The 19,044-nt window shown below is 29.0% G+C and overlaps 2 protein-coding genes across 2 annotated transcripts; both read left to right on the top strand.

Annotated features, from left to right (window-relative positions):
- The first annotated feature begins 2,125 nt into the window (after positions 1 to 2,125).
- Positions 2,126 to 4,255, top strand: LOC119679771 (esterase B1-like). Its single transcript, XM_038092308.1, has 5 exons — positions 2,126 to 2,158; positions 2,349 to 2,664; positions 2,734 to 2,884; positions 2,945 to 3,687; positions 3,771 to 4,255. The coding sequence occupies exons 2-5, from the start codon at positions 2,353 to 2,355 to the stop codon at positions 4,224 to 4,226; spliced, it is 1,662 nt and encodes a 553-aa protein (XP_037948236.1). The 5' UTR covers positions 2,126 to 2,158; positions 2,349 to 2,352; the 3' UTR covers positions 4,227 to 4,255.
- A 3,735-nt stretch (positions 4,256 to 7,990) lies between these two features.
- LOC119679770 (esterase B1-like) lies at positions 7,991 to 15,157 on the top strand. Its single transcript, XM_038092307.1, has 5 exons — positions 7,991 to 8,285; positions 13,249 to 13,564; positions 13,626 to 13,776; positions 13,839 to 14,581; positions 14,657 to 15,157. Exons 1-5 carry the CDS (start codon positions 8,239 to 8,241, stop codon positions 15,110 to 15,112), a joined length of 1,713 nt encoding a protein of 570 aa, XP_037948235.1. The 5' UTR covers positions 7,991 to 8,238; the 3' UTR covers positions 15,113 to 15,157.
- The last annotated feature ends 3,887 nt before the right edge of the window (positions 15,158 to 19,044 follow it).

Below are 19,044 nucleotides of genomic sequence, written 5' to 3'. Positions count from 1 at the left end.
AGTTTAAAACTGCTTGAAAGATTTAAAGGAAGCTCCTTAGTTAACATTCACAAATAAGAGCTTTGCTAGAGTTGGAAATATATATTTTGCTTGATAATATCTCTTAAACCTATTTCAATAGAAAAGCTTTCCTTTAAAGCTACTTAAGCTGAAGGAGCACATGATACTATTAAAGAATGCTCTAGTAACTAACTTGAATAAATTAAAGCTCCTAATAAAGTTAACTAAATTCTTTAGTTTACGTCTTTAATCTTTTTTTGCTACAATACTCGTAGAAAACAGGATACTTAACTTGTTTTCTGATAAATAACTCACAAAAATAAAGTAGAAAGCGATTAGGAAAAATCGAGGTTTTAAAAAAAAAGAGGGTATGCTTTAAAAAAAATTAAAGGTACCTTTAAGTCCAAACACCTATTTACGTAAAAATATAAAAAAAAAATATTTAATGAATGTAAAATTATAACTTAAAAGAATTTACATTCTTCCTCATATCCAAATATTCACATATATGAATAAAATTGTAATACATAGTTGGTTAATTGCAGTGGCAGGCCATTAGATAACTTCCATGTACATCAATAAGCGATTTTTCGCCATTTTACTATCCCATTTCTTGCAAGAACCCCAAATATAGAAGAGTTGAGACTAAATCCATTCCATAGAATTTAGATAATTTAATAGGTCTCTTGCTTTTAACAGTCTGATAAACTATCAAACAAATTTCTTCCTATAAACCTATTTCTTCTACACACCAATGAACAGCAAGAACTGCAGTAAGCTTTGCAGTATTCACGCGGTCTTCTTTGAAGACTTCCAAGGACCTAATTTTATTATAGGTGGGCCATGTCAACCTCAAAATTGCATATGACTTAAGTACTTTCCATCTGGTATTGACAAGTTGACGAAAATAGAAGTAGGAATTCCTCTTAATGGTCTCTAGAGTAATATAAACCGGTACCGCAGAAACATATCCAGGGAAGCACCAGAGATTATAATATATACTTTTCAACAAAAAGAAATTGATAATGGCAGGAATTTGTGGTAGATCGATATACAAAAAGCAATTCTGGATGATAAGTATAAAAACCATTAAAAAAAAATTCGTTAAACATTTCCATTGCTATGTTAACCCCAAGCTCATACACAGAAATTTATTTAAAAGGGCATAACAACCATGATATCTAATGTAAAATCTTCTGAACTATTAGAATTCCAAAACTCAATTTGTGTACGTCACTGGTTCATTCGGAAGTAGACTATTTTTAATAAAAAATACTATATCAAAAAAAAAATTATAAAAAAAAAATGTCTTTAAGTTTAACCGGGTCTAGTACTTACAGAATATAGGTGAACAAGTTAAGTAAGTAACGAAAACATTACTACAAATTCTAATTCCGATTATTTGATATATGATTATAATAAATAATTTTTTCTAACTTTCAATTATTTTATGTTTGAGTACAACAACACAAATTTGCATACATTGTAATGTATTATTAAGAGAAGAAAATTTAATGGATATAATATTCATCTAATGTTCTTAATTAGATTAACTGAATAATATTATTCGATTAAATTTGCAAATTAAATGTAAACTTGATTATATACGTAAAGTTGTTTACAAATCAAATTACGTTTTGATCATATAGTAAAATATTATATTAGACAACAATTAACGAATCAGCTGCGCCATTGATAATTTGTTATTAAACTTGATTTTTATATGAAAACTCTAATCACATATATATTTAATATTGTATTCTAATTTGCGATAGAAATTTTTTGTTTTAAGAAAAGTGTAATCTTTAACTTAATCTAACGACAATGAACACATTTAAATAGTACTCAGTTTGCTCACAAGATTTAGTTGTGAAGAAACAGTCGGAAATTGAAAACGTACGAAAAATAACATTAAATATTTTCAAAACAAGATTTATTTATGAAATATTTTTAAGTGACATGAGTTTATCTCCTAATATTACAAATATTCTTCAATGAAAATTTATCAGTATATTAACTTGAAATAGATTTAGAGTCGAAATAAAATATATATTGTTATATTTTCTTAATAAATTAATAATCTATTAAAAAAAATATTTTTGTTTTATAAAATGGAACTCTACCTGAGTCCACTTGAAATATTATATTTGGCATATAAGTAAGTACGATAAATTTTTAAATTTTCGTGACAAATTATATTAATATTAAAAGATTACATTATAAAATTCTATAGCACAAAGTCATAATTAAAACAATTTTATTCTATCTTCAAAGTTAAAGAATTTTGTTTCAAATTTTTGCAATTGATATAAACCAAACTCAAGACCAAAAAATAAATCTCATTACAGATTTATGAAATATTTGATTCTACAGCATTTTCTTAGTACTAACAGAACAGAAATAGTTGAAACTAGTTCCGGTAAAGTGAAAGGACTTGTACGCAAAACCGTTTACGATAAAGAGGAATATGTAGCCTTTGAGGGCATACCATATGCCAAGTCACCATTAGGTGAACTAAAATTTCGAGCACCACAGCCAATTAAACGATGGGAAGGCATACTTAACTGCACTAAACCAAAAAATAGATGTTTACAAAATGATCTCTTCCTACGAGTTGTAGCGGGTACCTTAGATTGTCTCTACGTAAACGTATATGTCAAAAAGGTAAGAACATACGACGTAATTCGACACATATAACAATTATTTACTATACTTTATTATTACAAATTATAGCTAAAAAGTGAAAAACCGCTACCAGTTATAGTGTGGATACATGGTGGTGGATATCAATATGGTGAAGCTACACGTAGAGTTTATGCACCTGACTATTTTTTGAATAAAGATGTGATATTTGTAGCTATCAGTTACAGGTTAGGTGCTTTTGGTAATTATATTTCTCGTATTTTGTTAAGAAACTCATAAAGCGATTTAAAATTTCTGATAGGTTTTCTTAGCTTAAAGGATCCTGATTTGAATGTACCAGGTAATGCTGGATTAAAGGACCAAGTACTCGCTTTACGCTGGATCAAAGAAAATATAGCAAACTTCAATGGTGATGCAAATAATATAACACTCATGGGTGAAAGCTCTGGTGCTGCATCTGCACAGGCTCTTATGTTAACAGAAAGAACGAAAGGCTTATTTCACAGAGTAATAGTACAGTCTGGCAGTATCTTATGTCCATGGGCATGGACACCAAAATATGATTGGGGCTATCGTTTAGCTAGCGCCTTAGGCTATAAGGGTACAAATAACGATAAAGAAGTTTTTCAGTACTTATCAACCGCAAAACCACGAAAAATTGCAGCACTTAGTGATAGGCTACTTACAGAAGAGGAAAATTTATTGGAACATATGTTATTTTCATTTACACCAGTAGTAGAACCATATATTACAGCTGATTGTGTTATACCAAAACCGTCAAACGAAATGTTTAAAGATGCTTGGAGTAATGAAATTCCACTTATTGTTGGTGTTACTTCCACAGAGGGGCTTTTTACATACCGCCATACAATGAAATATCCCGATACAATAAACAAATTAAGCGATTGTGTACGAATTTTGCCGTATGAAGTAAGAGTAAAACAAAATAGTGAAGAGCTAAAGGAAATGGGCTTAAGACTGAAACAAACATATTTTGGCGATAAACAAATCAGTTTCAATGAAGTGTTTACGCCATTCTTAGAGGTAAGTTAATTTACGGATACATTTCTCTTATTATATGGTATGTATAATTGCTTTTCTTATTTTTCTCGTTTGTGTTCTCTCAGTTAATGGGTCATAAGAACTTTGGACATGCAATTCATCGCACTGTTCTGGCACGTCGCAAATATGCTCTTCAAGTGCCTACTTACTTCTATCGTTTCGATTTTGATTCGGTTAACTTTAATCATTACAAAAAGTATACATGCTATAGCAGTGTACGTGGGGCATCACATGGCGATGATTTACCATACCTATTTTTCCATGCTGCAGCTTCAAAGCTCTCTAGAACATCATCGGAATTTAAAACAATACAACGTATGATTGGTTTATGGACCTCATTTGCTACAGACTCCGATCCGAACTGCGATAAAATCAAACCTTGCATTTGGCAGCCAATTGAAAATGATAACAAGCCGCTAAAATGTTTAAATATTAATGAGAACATAAGTTTTATAGACTTCCCTGAGCAATTCAAAAATGAAGTTTGGGACACTTTTTACACAAATGAATTATTATTTTAAGTGATATTTTTATATTGACTGCCTTTATTTTTTAATACAATATAATTTAAAAATCAAACATAAGACATAAAGTTTCAATTCGATAAATGTATTAATTTGGTAATAGATGAATCCAAAAATAATTATTAATAAGAAATAATACGGGAAAGTGATTACATGGTCACTTTATCGATTTTTTCTAAATCTACAAAAGCATCGAATGAACTATGTTATTTACACATAAGATATTGAAATCTTTGATTTAGAGAAAAAATTTACATATTCTATATAGTATAATGAATTTGTTTTCTATTGATTGGAAGTAAGTAGTTTCTATTAAAAAAAGACAATTCGCTACTATATATGTAAAGATATAGTTAACTATTTAAAACAATATTGGTAGGCCACAATTACCCCATATTTATTGTATGAAATAAAAAACACTTTCAAAAAAACATGATTTCAAAATTCAAAAGGGAATACATATATATTTATATACATATACTTATACACTTTCTAACAAATTATGGTGCCTATTTATATTTATTTCTTATTAAATTTCCGAAGGGATATGTAGTCTTCAGCCAGTATGGACATCTGAAGGATTCGATGTAATTAATAAAAGGATCCAATTAATAATTAATAGATTAATAATATAATACATTAATAAATATATGCACGATATATTTATATATAACACTATGGTGAATAATAAAAAAATATTGTTTGTTATTCTTAAAATTTAATTTATGCTTCTATATCTATTTCATGCAGATGACAGTCCAATGACCAAGTATAAAAAAAACTTTCTAAAATTAAAAAGCCGAGTTTTAATAATAATCTTTTCGATACAGTATAGGTAAAAATATATCACATCTAACACAATAAGTCTAAGATACTTTTAACGGTTTCTATTCTAACGAAGCGTTTTAAAAAATTGATTATTTGGTTATAGCGCCGGTAGAAGTTATACTTCTCTCCAAGTAAACTAGAGAAGATATTTTATTACCAACCATTTTATTTTAAGACCAACTTGTGCTGTAGGTATAGAAGATTTTCCAGATACTAAGTTGATTTGTGGTGTCACCTATTTAGTGAAAAATAAAAATTCAATTCAAAAGTAAGTGAAATATATGTTTGTCTCTTATAAGAAACAAATTATTTATAAATAAAATAAACTATAAACATATACATGTACATAGTAAATAACACCAAAGGAACTATTTTATATATAAGACAAAACAAAGCTGGATTTGCCGGCAATAGGTACCACAAATAGAAAAATTAAAAAAAAAACATTTTTCTCTATGTACTGTAGACCATTCTCATATACTAAAATTACGGTACATAGGATTATATAACAATACATAAAAATTTTTGTAGTACATTATTCGAAAATTCATTTAATGAAAATATATTTGCTTGCTGAAAAAAAAAATTTTTTGAGAATTTTAAAAAATACATGCCATTCAGGAAATTTTTATGCCTCAATAAAAATTAAAACTGAATCTAAATAAAATATATAAAAAAAGATAACTCTCCCTACACATTTGGAGAAAAATTTTTTTTATTTAATGTTTAATATTAGTACTTCAACAATCTTAATTGTTTAAACAATTTCTTAAAGGTTCAATTAATTATCTTTGAAATGTAATAAATTTCAAGTATCTATCGTTTATAGATCCTGAGATATGGCCATTTGAAAATGTGTTTAAAATACCAATTCTCAAAACCTCATGGCTCCATATCTCCTAGGAAAAGAAAACTTAATATTTTTTCTTGAGCTACGGGTCTTTTTATTTTATGAAAGAAACCCGTAATGAAAATGTCAACCAAATCAGAGCTGATGAGTTCAAATTTTGGCAAAATCCGTTCTATTTGTAAAAGAATGACCCATATACCGAACGTAAAAAACCTAAATGCGATGAATGTTTCATTTAAAAAATCACATATAATATATGCTATAAAAAAAATTGTACATTCTGTACTATGTATTTGTATATCATATATTACATATTATTAATCAACGTGACAGCACAAATCGATTAGCGATATCCACCTGTCAAGTTGTCTATGAGTCTATAATTTGTTACAACTTTTTTTTAAAGGCACGCATCATTAAATGAAATGACACTCTTTTATGATCAAATACAATACATTATCACATATCATTCACATCAGAGATAGTAAAAAAGTGCAATTATTCTGATAAAAAATTATAGCAGTCACTTTCAATATTGGAACAGAAAAACAATAAAGCAATTCTCACTCACTTTTCATTTTAAACAAAGCACTTTCTAGACTAATGATCGCGAAATTACAGTCATTAGCTTAAATTAGTCAATATAATTAATAATATTTTCAATGCCATTCATTTTTTTTGACAACTGGAGGTTCATTTGAATAGAAGCAACTGTTTTTATAATAATAAGTAATCATATACAAAGTTTCTTCATTATTATTTACCCCTTTCTACTTCCGTTTAAGTCTTAACTGATTTTTAAATAATGCATGGCATTTTTAAATATAGACCCATTCATCTCCTTTTTCGTCTCAAATTTAAAAAAAAATATATAAAAGCTTGAAAATAGCCTTGATTTACTGGTTATTTTTTAATTAACAATGTATATGAGCGTAATTTTTTGAGACTTCAAATAGCCAAAAACATAACTATATTAAACTTTACTTATTTCTCTCTGCTTTATTGCAAAACTAATGGACTTTTAAACTATAGAAATAATTATATCGATATATTTTATTTAAGTTCTAGTTAATTTTAAACTAAACTTAATTATATATGCCAGCAAACAACACTAAAACGTAAGAGATATTATATTTATATCTTTATAATATTCATATATAACATATATATATAGTTATTTATTAAAATAATAATTTAATAATATATTATAATGTTTATTAACAGTAATATAATAAGGAAAAGTGTCAAGTAACAAATCAAAAAATTTAAAAATAATAAAAAAAATAAAAAAATTTTTAAATATTAAAAATATGCATAACAGACATTATTACATTGTATATTCATTACAGAATTAAACTTCCACTTTTTAGTAATAAAACAATAAATAATAGTATCTGAGGAAGGTATTACTTTGACCCTGACTGAACTGCAAATTACATGTAACATATGCATATACCAAGGAACTGTACCACAAAGTTATTATTTGTTGATTACTTATAATTGAAAAATGTTAATAAATACAAATTTTTTGCATATTTACAGTCTGAACTACACGTCCACTAATTACTATTTAAGCGAAACAAGTTGCTAATACATTAGGTAAATGTATTTAAAATAAAATTACACTGGAATTTAATTACAGTAGCTTATATATGTATCGATTGTAATGAGACATAATATTTTATTAACTTGTATTGTAAAAAAATTCTGATGATAAACTGAAGACTAATAAGGTTCACGTTTACCAGACGAATCACAAACAATGAATACTCAAAGATAAGTTAGGAAATACAATGTTATGAATCCCTTTAATTATTCATATTTATAAAACAATTTTTTATTAACTTTGCACTTAAATTAGTTTCTTGTTCAAAACTGAACAGTGAGAACGATATTGCGATTATCTCTGAATAAACTTGCTCGCCTCAAAAAAGTTGATAACAACATATGATAGCGTCACGTTCAAAGTTCCGATAGAGATTGTTTTATTTCGACAAAAGAATGAAAGTTGTATTTGGTGTTTAAATTGATATCAGCAGAAATAAAATACAAATGTACTGAAAAAGTTTTCAGTTCCCCAGTTGCAGCGCGACAGTGTAAGATTCGAAACGCTCGACTTTATATGATTTTCCAAGAGAAAAAGTAATTTTGAAAACGCCTGATATCACAGCTATTTCTGTGACATGTGTTTACACGGCTATTGAATATTTTATAATGAAAATTATAATAAAATAGAACAAATATTATAGTGAAGTGTAAATATCTATTTTAGATATTTTCTTTATGTTTAATAAAATATTTAGTACGAATATATAACAATAAAGAATAAAAATGGAGTTGAATATAAGTACTTTTGAGCTGATGCGCCTAGGCATGAAGTGAGTGAACCTAATTCGGTACATATGTATATCTAAAAATAAATTATACAAATTCTGACAAGAAAGAGTACTGCAGTTTGATAATCTTGTACGAAAGAATCACAAGACAATTTTTTTTTATTTTAAATGAATAAAATTATTAATTTTTGAAACATCATTTTAATTAGAAGTAATGTTTTTAACAACTGTTTTATAACAAAAAATATTTAACTTAAATTTTTGAAAATTGTTGCAAAACATTGACTGCCTAGTATTCCAAAGTATTTATAAACTTAAAAAAAAATTCTGGATTTAATCAAAATAACCAATATATACCTTATCTGCTAAATTCCATAGTGATTATTTTTCATAACTTTTTAGTTGTTGAGTAGTGTACGAAATAGCAGCGATTTACAAACAGATAAGACTAAGCAATCAATATTGATTAAAATTAATCAATTTCGATTTGAGCAGATTATAAACTTAGAAGTAATTTTCATGATAATATTTTATTGATAATGATATAGATCGCGTCAAATGTTATTGTATAGACCCAGCTTAAATCGTTAATGTGGCACTGGGATTTCTCCATATTAATTGCACTAATAGTAAAGTAAGGCTTTAATTTTATATTAAATTTTCAAGCTATGAATATTTGTTTTTAATTTCTTATATACTGAAGAATTTAGCAAAAATAAAGTAATTATAAAAAATAAAAAATCTGCTACGAATTCCATATTTATAGATCTTATTGATTTAACCTGTCCTTTTAAATTGTGTGCATCAAGTAATGAGCAAAGTAACATATAGATATATCCAATTAGAGTAAACATCGAAAATTAATTATTATAAATTAAAAGATTAAAGCAAATATTTTTAATATTATGGTAAAGTAAATAAGTAATGAAGTATTTTTGCAAGCTAATTGGTCAAATTTTTAATTGTTGTTAAAAATAAAAATTAAAAAATTCGTTTATTAAAATCGTTTGACTACAAAATAATAAATATGAAAGTAAATAATATATTCGGCACACTATATTTGAAGTGAAATTTTTAAGCATATAGCTCTTAATAAGCTTCGCAAATAAATATTAGTATTATTTTTCGGTAGAAGGTTCAGCGTTTGAATTTGTAAATCCATTCACTCTAGCTCGATGTGGCCACTTTTTGTCTCGACCTTGGGCTTTAAACGTTTAGAAAAAGAATTACATGATTCACGAATGTAAAAGTGCCCAGATGCACTAACTCGGAAAAGGCTCAACATTACATTACGAATGTAATCTCTCGGTATTTTGGCCCATTTCTAAACAATTGCTTTCTTCAACGCATCCACACTGGCATATTTTTTAGTCCTATCGTTATCTCTAAAATGGTCCAAATGAAATAGTCCATCGGATTTGGATCTGGTCATTTATGTGAACGAAATGAAGTGAATGAATGAATTTTTAAGCATTCTTCACACGAGCTTTACGAGATAAAGACCACTGCCGAACTTTGTTGGAACATTCATTGTCTATGACCAAAGTGTTTGCGTACCCACGGCTCAAAACCAAATTTCAAAACATTTTCCCAATAATAAATCGTATTGACTTTGACGCCAAGCTCTATGATAACGATTAGAGACCATTCATCGGTGGTCACAGCTGCCCATATCATTACTTGAAATGGAAAATTGCTTGGGGACGCCATTCACAGTCTCAAATGGCAGGGAAAGAGAGTGCGTTCAGTTAAGTAAACGCAATTATTTTGTGAGTTTATGAATGGCTCAATTGGAAAATTTTTTTCATCGGATAACACAACGTTTGGAAACTCGTTGTATTATCCGATTATCCGAATAATAACTTCTTTGCTATTTCGAGTCTAACTTTTACTTGCTTTGATGTAAGATCATGTAATTTTGGAACTTGTACAGCATTACCTTGAACTCATTTTACAATATGCGGCGGATGCTTCGGTGGAATATTTTCAGTTCTTTGGTCATTTAAATACCACTATTACGTGAATGGATTTCATTTAAGTCGAACCTGCACTCTCCAAACCGTTTCAGGTAATATTGTTGCTTTTTTTCGTCCACCATCATAGCACTATTAAAATTATTTATGGTACGATACATAAACATTATATTCACTTTCAGGTATTTGAGCAAACGAACAATAGCTGGTTGTGATTTTCCAATCAAATATAACGCAATCACACTACGATCCATCATCAGTTAAAAGATAAATATGGTGAATGATAATAATTATAGTATAGTAAAAGCTTAGTGTGGGACAGGGATAAGCCCCCCAGCCACAAAAGAGTAAAAGTGCGCTATAGCAGTAACTCAAATCACAACAACAACAACTATTACGTTTGAATTCCATTTCGAATTCGAATTTGTTCTACAAAACTTAGACGCAAATGTCTTTGTTTACTTGTAAACAATATAAACAGCTATCATTCGTATACATGTGCATAGTAACCCTGTATATATGAATCGAATTACAGCAATATATAGAATTTATAAGCTTTTTTGTTTAAACTAATATTTTGTAAAATATTATTTGACGACGGGGTATGATGTAGATATTTTATTATACGGTAAGCCATTTTTGTTTCTAATATGTCACCTACAAGTTCTACATATAGTTAGCCATATATTAGTACAAGAAACTTGAGAAATTGATAAATTTGAATATAACTAGTTGGAATATCGATACTTTAGGTACAAAGTATTGTATGTGAACATTTTTCAAATTTCAATAAATTAAATGTATAAAACTTTTTTTAATAATGTTATCAATACTTTAATAACACTGGTTTGATTATTTTATCAATTTATTTGCACAAACCATAAATGTGGTTTAGTATCGTAACCGAAAGTAGACTTATCTTTTACGAATATTTTGCAAACAATTTTACTGTTGGAAAATTAAAACAAGCCATAAATGGAGAAGATTATACGTGCTTTTAGATTTCAATAGAATTATATATATGCCCCCCATAATAGCAAAAAAGTGAGCTACATAAAGAAGAGATAATTGATAATAATTATTTAATAAATGCAACCGGTTATATGAAAGCCTGTACAGTATTAAGTTTCTTTTATTAAAACTCTTAAGAAAATATTGAGAGTTTTATTATAGATTACACCATATAGTTTTCTTACATATTGCGAAATTTAAATTGAAAAAAAAATGTTAAAAAAGTATTTTGGAGATGTTTTTAGGCAACTAAAGGTGAAACTTTAATTGTATATTAGTAAAAATGCTAGCATTCGATTTGCCAAATCTATGATAACTTACTTACCTCCAGCTCAAAAAGTACCCGGATTTTGTAAATAAAACATATGCTCTTTCTGAAGAAATACAAATATGCCAACGCTTAACCCATCTTCCATACACTTTTCGTAGGCCCGTGATGGTATGACTTTTAGTTCCTTCAGCGAATTCTCTTTTACCGATTCAATCGACTCAAAACGCTTACCACGAAGGGGCAATTCGAGTTTCGGGAACAGGAAAAAGTCGCACGGATTCAAATCTGGCGAATATGGTGCCTGAGCGATGACAGAGTTGCCGCGTTTGGTTTAAAAATCGCGTACAACAAGAATTTTCCATAGTAAAAATCGCTAAATGCACTTTAGGTAGTCTCACACATTAGCAAACTAATTGACAGATGGCGCTCAAATTTGTACCATATGTCAAGAAAGAGTATACCAACATAACAAACAAAAAGAACAAAAAAACGGTCTATTACTTAAGGAGTAGTCAACAAACAACCAAATCCGGATACTTTTTGAGCAGAAGGTACACGAATTATATGAATGACTCTAAAATATCTTCATTCCGGTAGTACCTAAACTTAGAATTTTATTATTATATCAAAAAAATAAATGTTATAATAACAGTATAAAAATAAAGAGAAAAATAAATGAAAATAAATAAGTTTTGCACATATTATTCACACCATTGATAATAGCGAGAAAAAAAGATGAAAAATAATATCCAAACGAATATTTGTGTTTTCCAATGTATCTCCAAAACTATCAAACTTGGATTTCAAATAAAATATTTTTTGTATTAGTATTATATACTTTATATATATTATTCAATATTTTTTTTTTTGGCTATATATGTATGAAGGTTTCCCTATGTTAAAAAAAGCGTTTCGGAGACACCATTTTGACACGATTGAAGAAATAGAAATCGAATTACTGCTTGTTTGAAAGGCTGTTCCGAAAATCGACCTATACAATTGTTTAAAATTAACACAAATTTGCAAATCCCTTTTTTACTTTATAAACTAACCGAACCTCTACGTTATTCTACTATATATATATATATTACAAAAGTAATAAAGTATTCGTATATGGAACATGTTTAACTGCTGATATATCAAAGGAATTTGCTGCCGATTGTAAGTAATTACAATTAGAATGTTATAACTATAGACGTAATATCTGAAGAAAAAAATTATAAAATTATACAGAAAAGGAATATTTAAATTGTTTCATGTTGAATAGAGAAAGGAAAGTTTTAAATTTATTTGCCGATGTTTTAACATAATCTTAACTCAATATCCTTTTCAAACGATATTTTAGGTAATGGTAATGCCTTCAATACAACGGAATGTTGTAAGCGGCAATCACTTCACTCGAGCACACAAAAAATAAAATTATAATGTCCTCTTAACAACTTTCATACATATATTATTATATATTCACATATAATATTTTTAGCGTTTTCGTTAGCGAATTGCGTGAATTTCATAAAGATTTTGCTCGCTGGTTCAGAAACTTTTTTTTATAAAAATATTCTTTAAAGAATTGTTTATAAACATTTACATAAACATAAACATTAAAATTATAATTAATTTTTATAAAAAATATGGCAAAAGCATAAAAAAAACTTCATATAGGATCACAAATTATTAGTTATATTAAAATGATAAATATTTATAATATATACCTATGCATATAAAAAACTCCATACCGTTGCAATTTTAGATTAATAAACTATATGATATTGCAATACCGTCTACGTACCAATATTACTAAAATAGTAAATACAACTTATGGTAAAGTAAAAGGAATCGTTCGGAAAACTGTATATGATGAAGAGGAATATGTCGCTTTCGAAGGCATACCATACGGAAAGCCCCCATTAGACGAACTACAATTTCGCGCTCCACAACCTGCAGAGCCATGGGAAGATGTACTTGACTGCACGCAAGCGAAGAGTTCACAATTACAAAAAGATATTTTCTTGAGAACTGTAGTAGGCACCTTAGACTGTCTATATGTGAACGTTTATGCGAAAACGGTAAGAACTTTAACTATTTTCAACTACTAATTAAATGCCAATCATATGATTGTAATTTTAGTTGATAAGCGATAAACCACTACCGGTGATAGTTTGGATACATGGTGGAGGGTATCAATTTGGTGAAGCATCACGCAGAGTATATGCGCCCGACTATTTTATGAATAAAGATGTAATATTTGTTGCTATTAGTTATAGACTAGGCGCTTTTGGTATTTGTTTTGTTAAAGTAATTACACAAGATATGTTCAAAATATAACATAATTTCATTTAGGTTTCCTTAGCTTGAAAGATCCTGATTTAGACGTTCCAGGTAATGCCGGTTTGAAAGACCAAGTACTCGCTTTACGTTGGGTTAAAGAAAATATAGCAAATTTTAATGGAGATCCAAACAATATAACACTTATGGGCGAAAGTGCAGGTGCCGCTTCAACGCACGCTCTAATGTTAACTGAGAGAACTAAAGGTTTATTCCACAAAGCCATTTTACAGTCGGGAAGTGCTTTATGTATGTGGGCGTGCACATCAAATTATGATACGGGCTATCGTTTAGCATGCGCTTTAGGTTACAAGGGCAAAAATAATGATAAAGATGTCTTTCGTTATTTGTCAAAATTAAAACCTCAGAGAATTCCTGAATGCAGTAATAATCTACTAACAGAAAAGGAGGAAATGTTAGAGCATAAATTATTTAGCTTTCTGCCTGTAGTTGAGCCTTACTGTACAACTGACTGCATCATACCAAAGCCGTCGAAGGAAATGTTGAAAGATGCCTGGACTAATGACATACCGATTATTACTGGCATAACTTCCTTCGAGGGTCTTTTTTCATACTACCATACCAAAAAATATCCGGACACTATTAATAAATTGAACGATTTTGTGCACGTTTTGCCTATTGAAGTGAGGCAGAAACATAATGAGGAAGAACTTAAGCAAATGGGTTCAAGACTGAAACAAACCTACTTCGGTGATAAGACACCACATATAGATAATTCATTTATGGAATTTTTAGACGTAAGTTGAATTTTATTTTTAAAATAGTTTACTTTTATTAAGTTTTGTGAACTATTTTTTATTTCCTTCTTGTAGTTACTTAGCTATAAAAACTTCTTCCACGGAGTTTTGCGCACTGTCGTTGCCCGACTTACATATGCTCCACATGTTCCGACTTACTTTTATCGTTTCGATTTTGACTCGGAGCATTTTAATCACTTCCGTAATCTTACTTGTGATAAGGGTGTGCGGGGTGTTTGCCATGGTGATGATATTTCTTATTTATTTTTTCATGCGGGATCTTCAAAACTTTCTAAGGATTCTGAAGAGTTTAAAACTATTCAACGCATGATTGGTATGTGGACTACATTCGCTACAAATTCCAATCCCAATTGTGATGAGATAAAGCCCAGTATTTGGCAACCAGTTACTAGTGATAACAAAACACCAAAATGTTTGAACATTAATAAGGAATTGGATTTTATAGACTTCCCTGAGCAACCAAAAATTGATGTCTGGAACAGTTTTTATACAAAAGAATCATTAGTTTAAAAGATCGATATATTAAATTATTTTTTTTCAATTTCTGAACTAACTAATTATTTGATAAATAAATATTAATTAATGATGATGGGTATGGGTATTTGGCAATACTCGAAACAGCTGTATGGTCAGCCAAAAATTCAATTAATTAAAATAATATAAAAAAATAAACTTTTGTTGTTGTAGTTCACTACTGTTCGAGAAACCTCTTTCTTTAATAAATTAGTTAATAAATAACTTTTAATTCTAAAATATATATATATATTAACTTGTCTAATGGTTTTTTCCCTGATTATCGATATTGCTCCTGTTGTAGTTTCTTGAAGATTGCGCACTGTTTATAGAAGTATGGTTTACACCAGAGAAGATACATTTAACGTCTTGTTTGATATATCTTTTGCATTCAGTGATGCTTTGGTATTCTGAACACTGTTTACAAAGCCGAGTATGATTACAAAACCTAACTTTGTATCCGTGCGTGTCGTGGATTCCGTAATGTTGTGGATTCCGTAATGTATATATATGCTCAACTAACTTAACAAGTTGAGGCCATTTTGGCGTCCATTTGTATGTTTCATTGTTTTTCATCGAATATATATATACATGTTTTTCAAGCATGAAGCTTGATCATTTGTCGGATTGGCAGAAATCAGATTATTTTGCCCTTCAGCTGAACAATAAACTGAATAATCTGAATATGACTTTTCTCTGTTTCTAATAAGTATATTAATATAAAATTCGGTACAGAATGTTCTTATATTCGTATAAGAGAATGTACAGAATTGTATTCATATCCAATTAAAGGTGCTATACACACTCGTAACATGTCTTTATTTGCTAACCTGTCTGTGTTTCGTTTTTGGATGAAACTACGGCGATCAAAGTATCTGTTGAGTTGCACTTTACAAGTATTAAATCTTGATTCGCTTCTTTGACTTCTAGAACGCAAGAATGGCCACTCGATACAACGTGGCCAATTTTTTATGGTATTAAATAAAAATTCAGGTGTTTTTGTCTTTTCCGCAGTATTCGTTATATTCTAGTAATAAATGTAGTTAAATAGAGTCCTAGTGACAGAAGTTAACTGTTCGAGAATCTGCACATAAGATTTGATAATGTATAATAACACCTAAGCCGACATTGGTAGGTCAATAGCCCAGTTAAGTCTGTTCTGCATTTTAACTTGTCTTAAAAAAATTAGTCTTGCAAGGAATTCCAAATTCTTGCAAAATGTGCAAAATCCACATTTTATAGATGCATTACGACGTCGATTAATTATTCATGTTTGTAAAAAACTATTCTATTAACTTTGAAACTTAATTACTTTTTAGTTCGGAATCGAACACTGAAAACAATATTCCGATTATCTTTAAATAAGCCCGCTTGCTTCAAACAACTTGATAGCAATTGTAGTTGTTAAATTAGTTCATTTACTAGTTGCACGTCTCTCGAAATATATCTTATAAACATTCTTTAGAGCAATAACAAGCGCATCAGTTTAAAATTAAGTTCAAGTTTTTTAAGACTTAAATTAGTTATTTGAAAAAATTATTTACTTTTTTCTTTATTTATTTATTTTTTCTATATGTTCACAAACTGAAGTAATTGTTGTTTTTATTTTAACCTTTTATCTTGACCTTTTTATACTTAGTATCACATTTACAATTTATTCGTATTTTACTACAAAGAAAGCAATGTCTACTTGCAATTAATTGATTCAACTTATAATTAAATTATATTTTTAACTCTATGAATTATTTTTTATTACAAAAAATACAAAGGTATATAGAGATTTAAAAGTATCACCCTTTCACTACACAAAGGTGATGTTCATAAGATTAATATCTCCATTAGTATACTAAAATTTGCGCAATAATTTTAATTAACTTAAAAATTAAAGACTTATTTTAATGTATCCGTGCATATTCCATTTTTCCTGCTTCATATGAAAAAAAACTACATACTTATACATACAGAAAAACAAATCCAAAGACAATAATTGAATTTTTTACAAGTATTACCAGATACTCATCATCACTGAAATTTAGAAATAACTGATCAGCTTATTAGGTCATATTTAGTTTTACGGACAAATGCCAGGTTTAACACTCATTTATAAACTGAAAGGGCGAAATACTACATGAAGTTTTGTTACTCAGAAATTCAAGCTTTTTGTTAATGTTTATAAGATTACAATCCAGGGCTTATGTAGTGCTTTCATTACAAAATGTAAGAAACTATTCCTTTTGCAGAAACGCAATTAACTATTATAATTATCACATCCATAACATTATATTCGAAAAAATATAATGTTGACATGATATAACGTTGTGACATGATTGAGAAACGAATTACAATTTGTTTGAAAGGCTAGTTGGAAATGGACAAAGATGGAAAAGCTCACACATATAAATTATAATATATATATATGTATGTCTGTATATGCACTAAAATTATATATGCATAGTGCCACTTGAGACGCTTCGTCCATATTCAATCATATATCAAAGCCTGACATTCAAGAATCTGTGAAGAATCTACCACCTACGAGGGCTGCTGTATATATTTCTGGCCTAATAGTGAAAATGCGAATATTTATCATCAAAAATTGTTTTATTATTTTATTGTATTTCAAAGTATTCTCTAGCCTGATTTATACAATATTGCATGCGCTCAACCCAATTGTCGAAGCACTTTTTCCACTCCTATTGAGACACCTCCAAAACATGGTTTCTGAACGTTTCAACAGCATCTTCTGGCGACGAAATCGTTGGCCACGCATTTTTTTCATGATGTACGGGAATAAAAAGAAGTCATTAGGTGCCAAGTCAGGGCTGTACGGCGGATGACCCATCAAGCGGAACAGTAGCCACATGACCAGTTTTGCCGAAGAAATATGCGACTTTTTGCTTCGAAGTGCTTCTTCCACGAACAACCTTCGTTGGATTTCGCTCGTCTTCGAAGATCCACACTGTCGATTGTTGTTTTGTCTCGGGCTCATATGCATAGATTTATTATTCGTTACCTGTGACGATCCTTAACTTCGTAAAAATGAAATTAAGTTAATTTTGAAAGTGTTCATACTGCCCCAAATTAAAGAAAATTTTATGTTTTTTGTTTACAAATCGAATGTTAAAAATTACAAGCTCTAAATACAATTTGTATCTGGAAATTTTTAAATTTTGATTATTATAGCAATAAAGGATGGCATTCAGTAGTTTTATTAGCTTTAGTGGTTTTCAGGTATGTGAATTATTATATCTCACTCTATTTTAAATTAATAACATTTACAGTTTTTTCTCTATATTCAAATTTTAAAATTTGCATTGCTTTCAAAATATTTTCCCAGGTTTATTAAAGTTAACTATCTCTGACATTTATTTAAAAAAATGTCGTCACTTTTTCGTTATCTCAACATTATCTTTTGCTTAAAATACCTTAATACCTTAATATTCCTTAATTTCAGCCTTCGTTTCAACGAAATTAAGGCCATTTTCTTAATTTCGTTCTATTTTTACAACTGAATTTTGTATGGAAAAAAAACAACTTAATTTCGCTGAAACGAAGATGACATTAAGATTTTTGCGAAATTAAAGTGTATTTGTACATAATATTATCGGCGAAAGTAAACAAAACTGTTATTTTACATTTGTTTATATCATATATGCGTAGTAAATATGTTTTGAAAATAATTAAAACGTGTAAAAGTTTATGTTTTGTGAAAACTGCTAAAAAGTGTAGATATAAAATAAAACGGAGAGTGAATTACAGGTAAAAACTTTCAATTATATATATATAATTTTTTCCTTTTTTTTTGCGGCAAGGAGTAGTGGAATGCCTACGCACTGACCATAATCCGACGGCCCGGAGAGTTAGTATTCGACTCGCACGGACTAAACCAACTCCCCCTCATTCCTAGAGACCTTGTCCTACCCCGGGAC

The sequence above is a fragment of the Teleopsis dalmanni genome, chromosome 2, assembly GCF_002237135.1.
Source record: "Teleopsis dalmanni isolate 2A chromosome 2, ASM223713v2, whole genome shotgun sequence".
NCBI lineage: Eukaryota > Metazoa > Arthropoda > Insecta > Diptera > Diopsidae > Teleopsis > Teleopsis dalmanni.
Note: the sequence above shows the minus strand (reverse complement) of the source record. Positions and strands in the feature narration are given on the sequence as shown.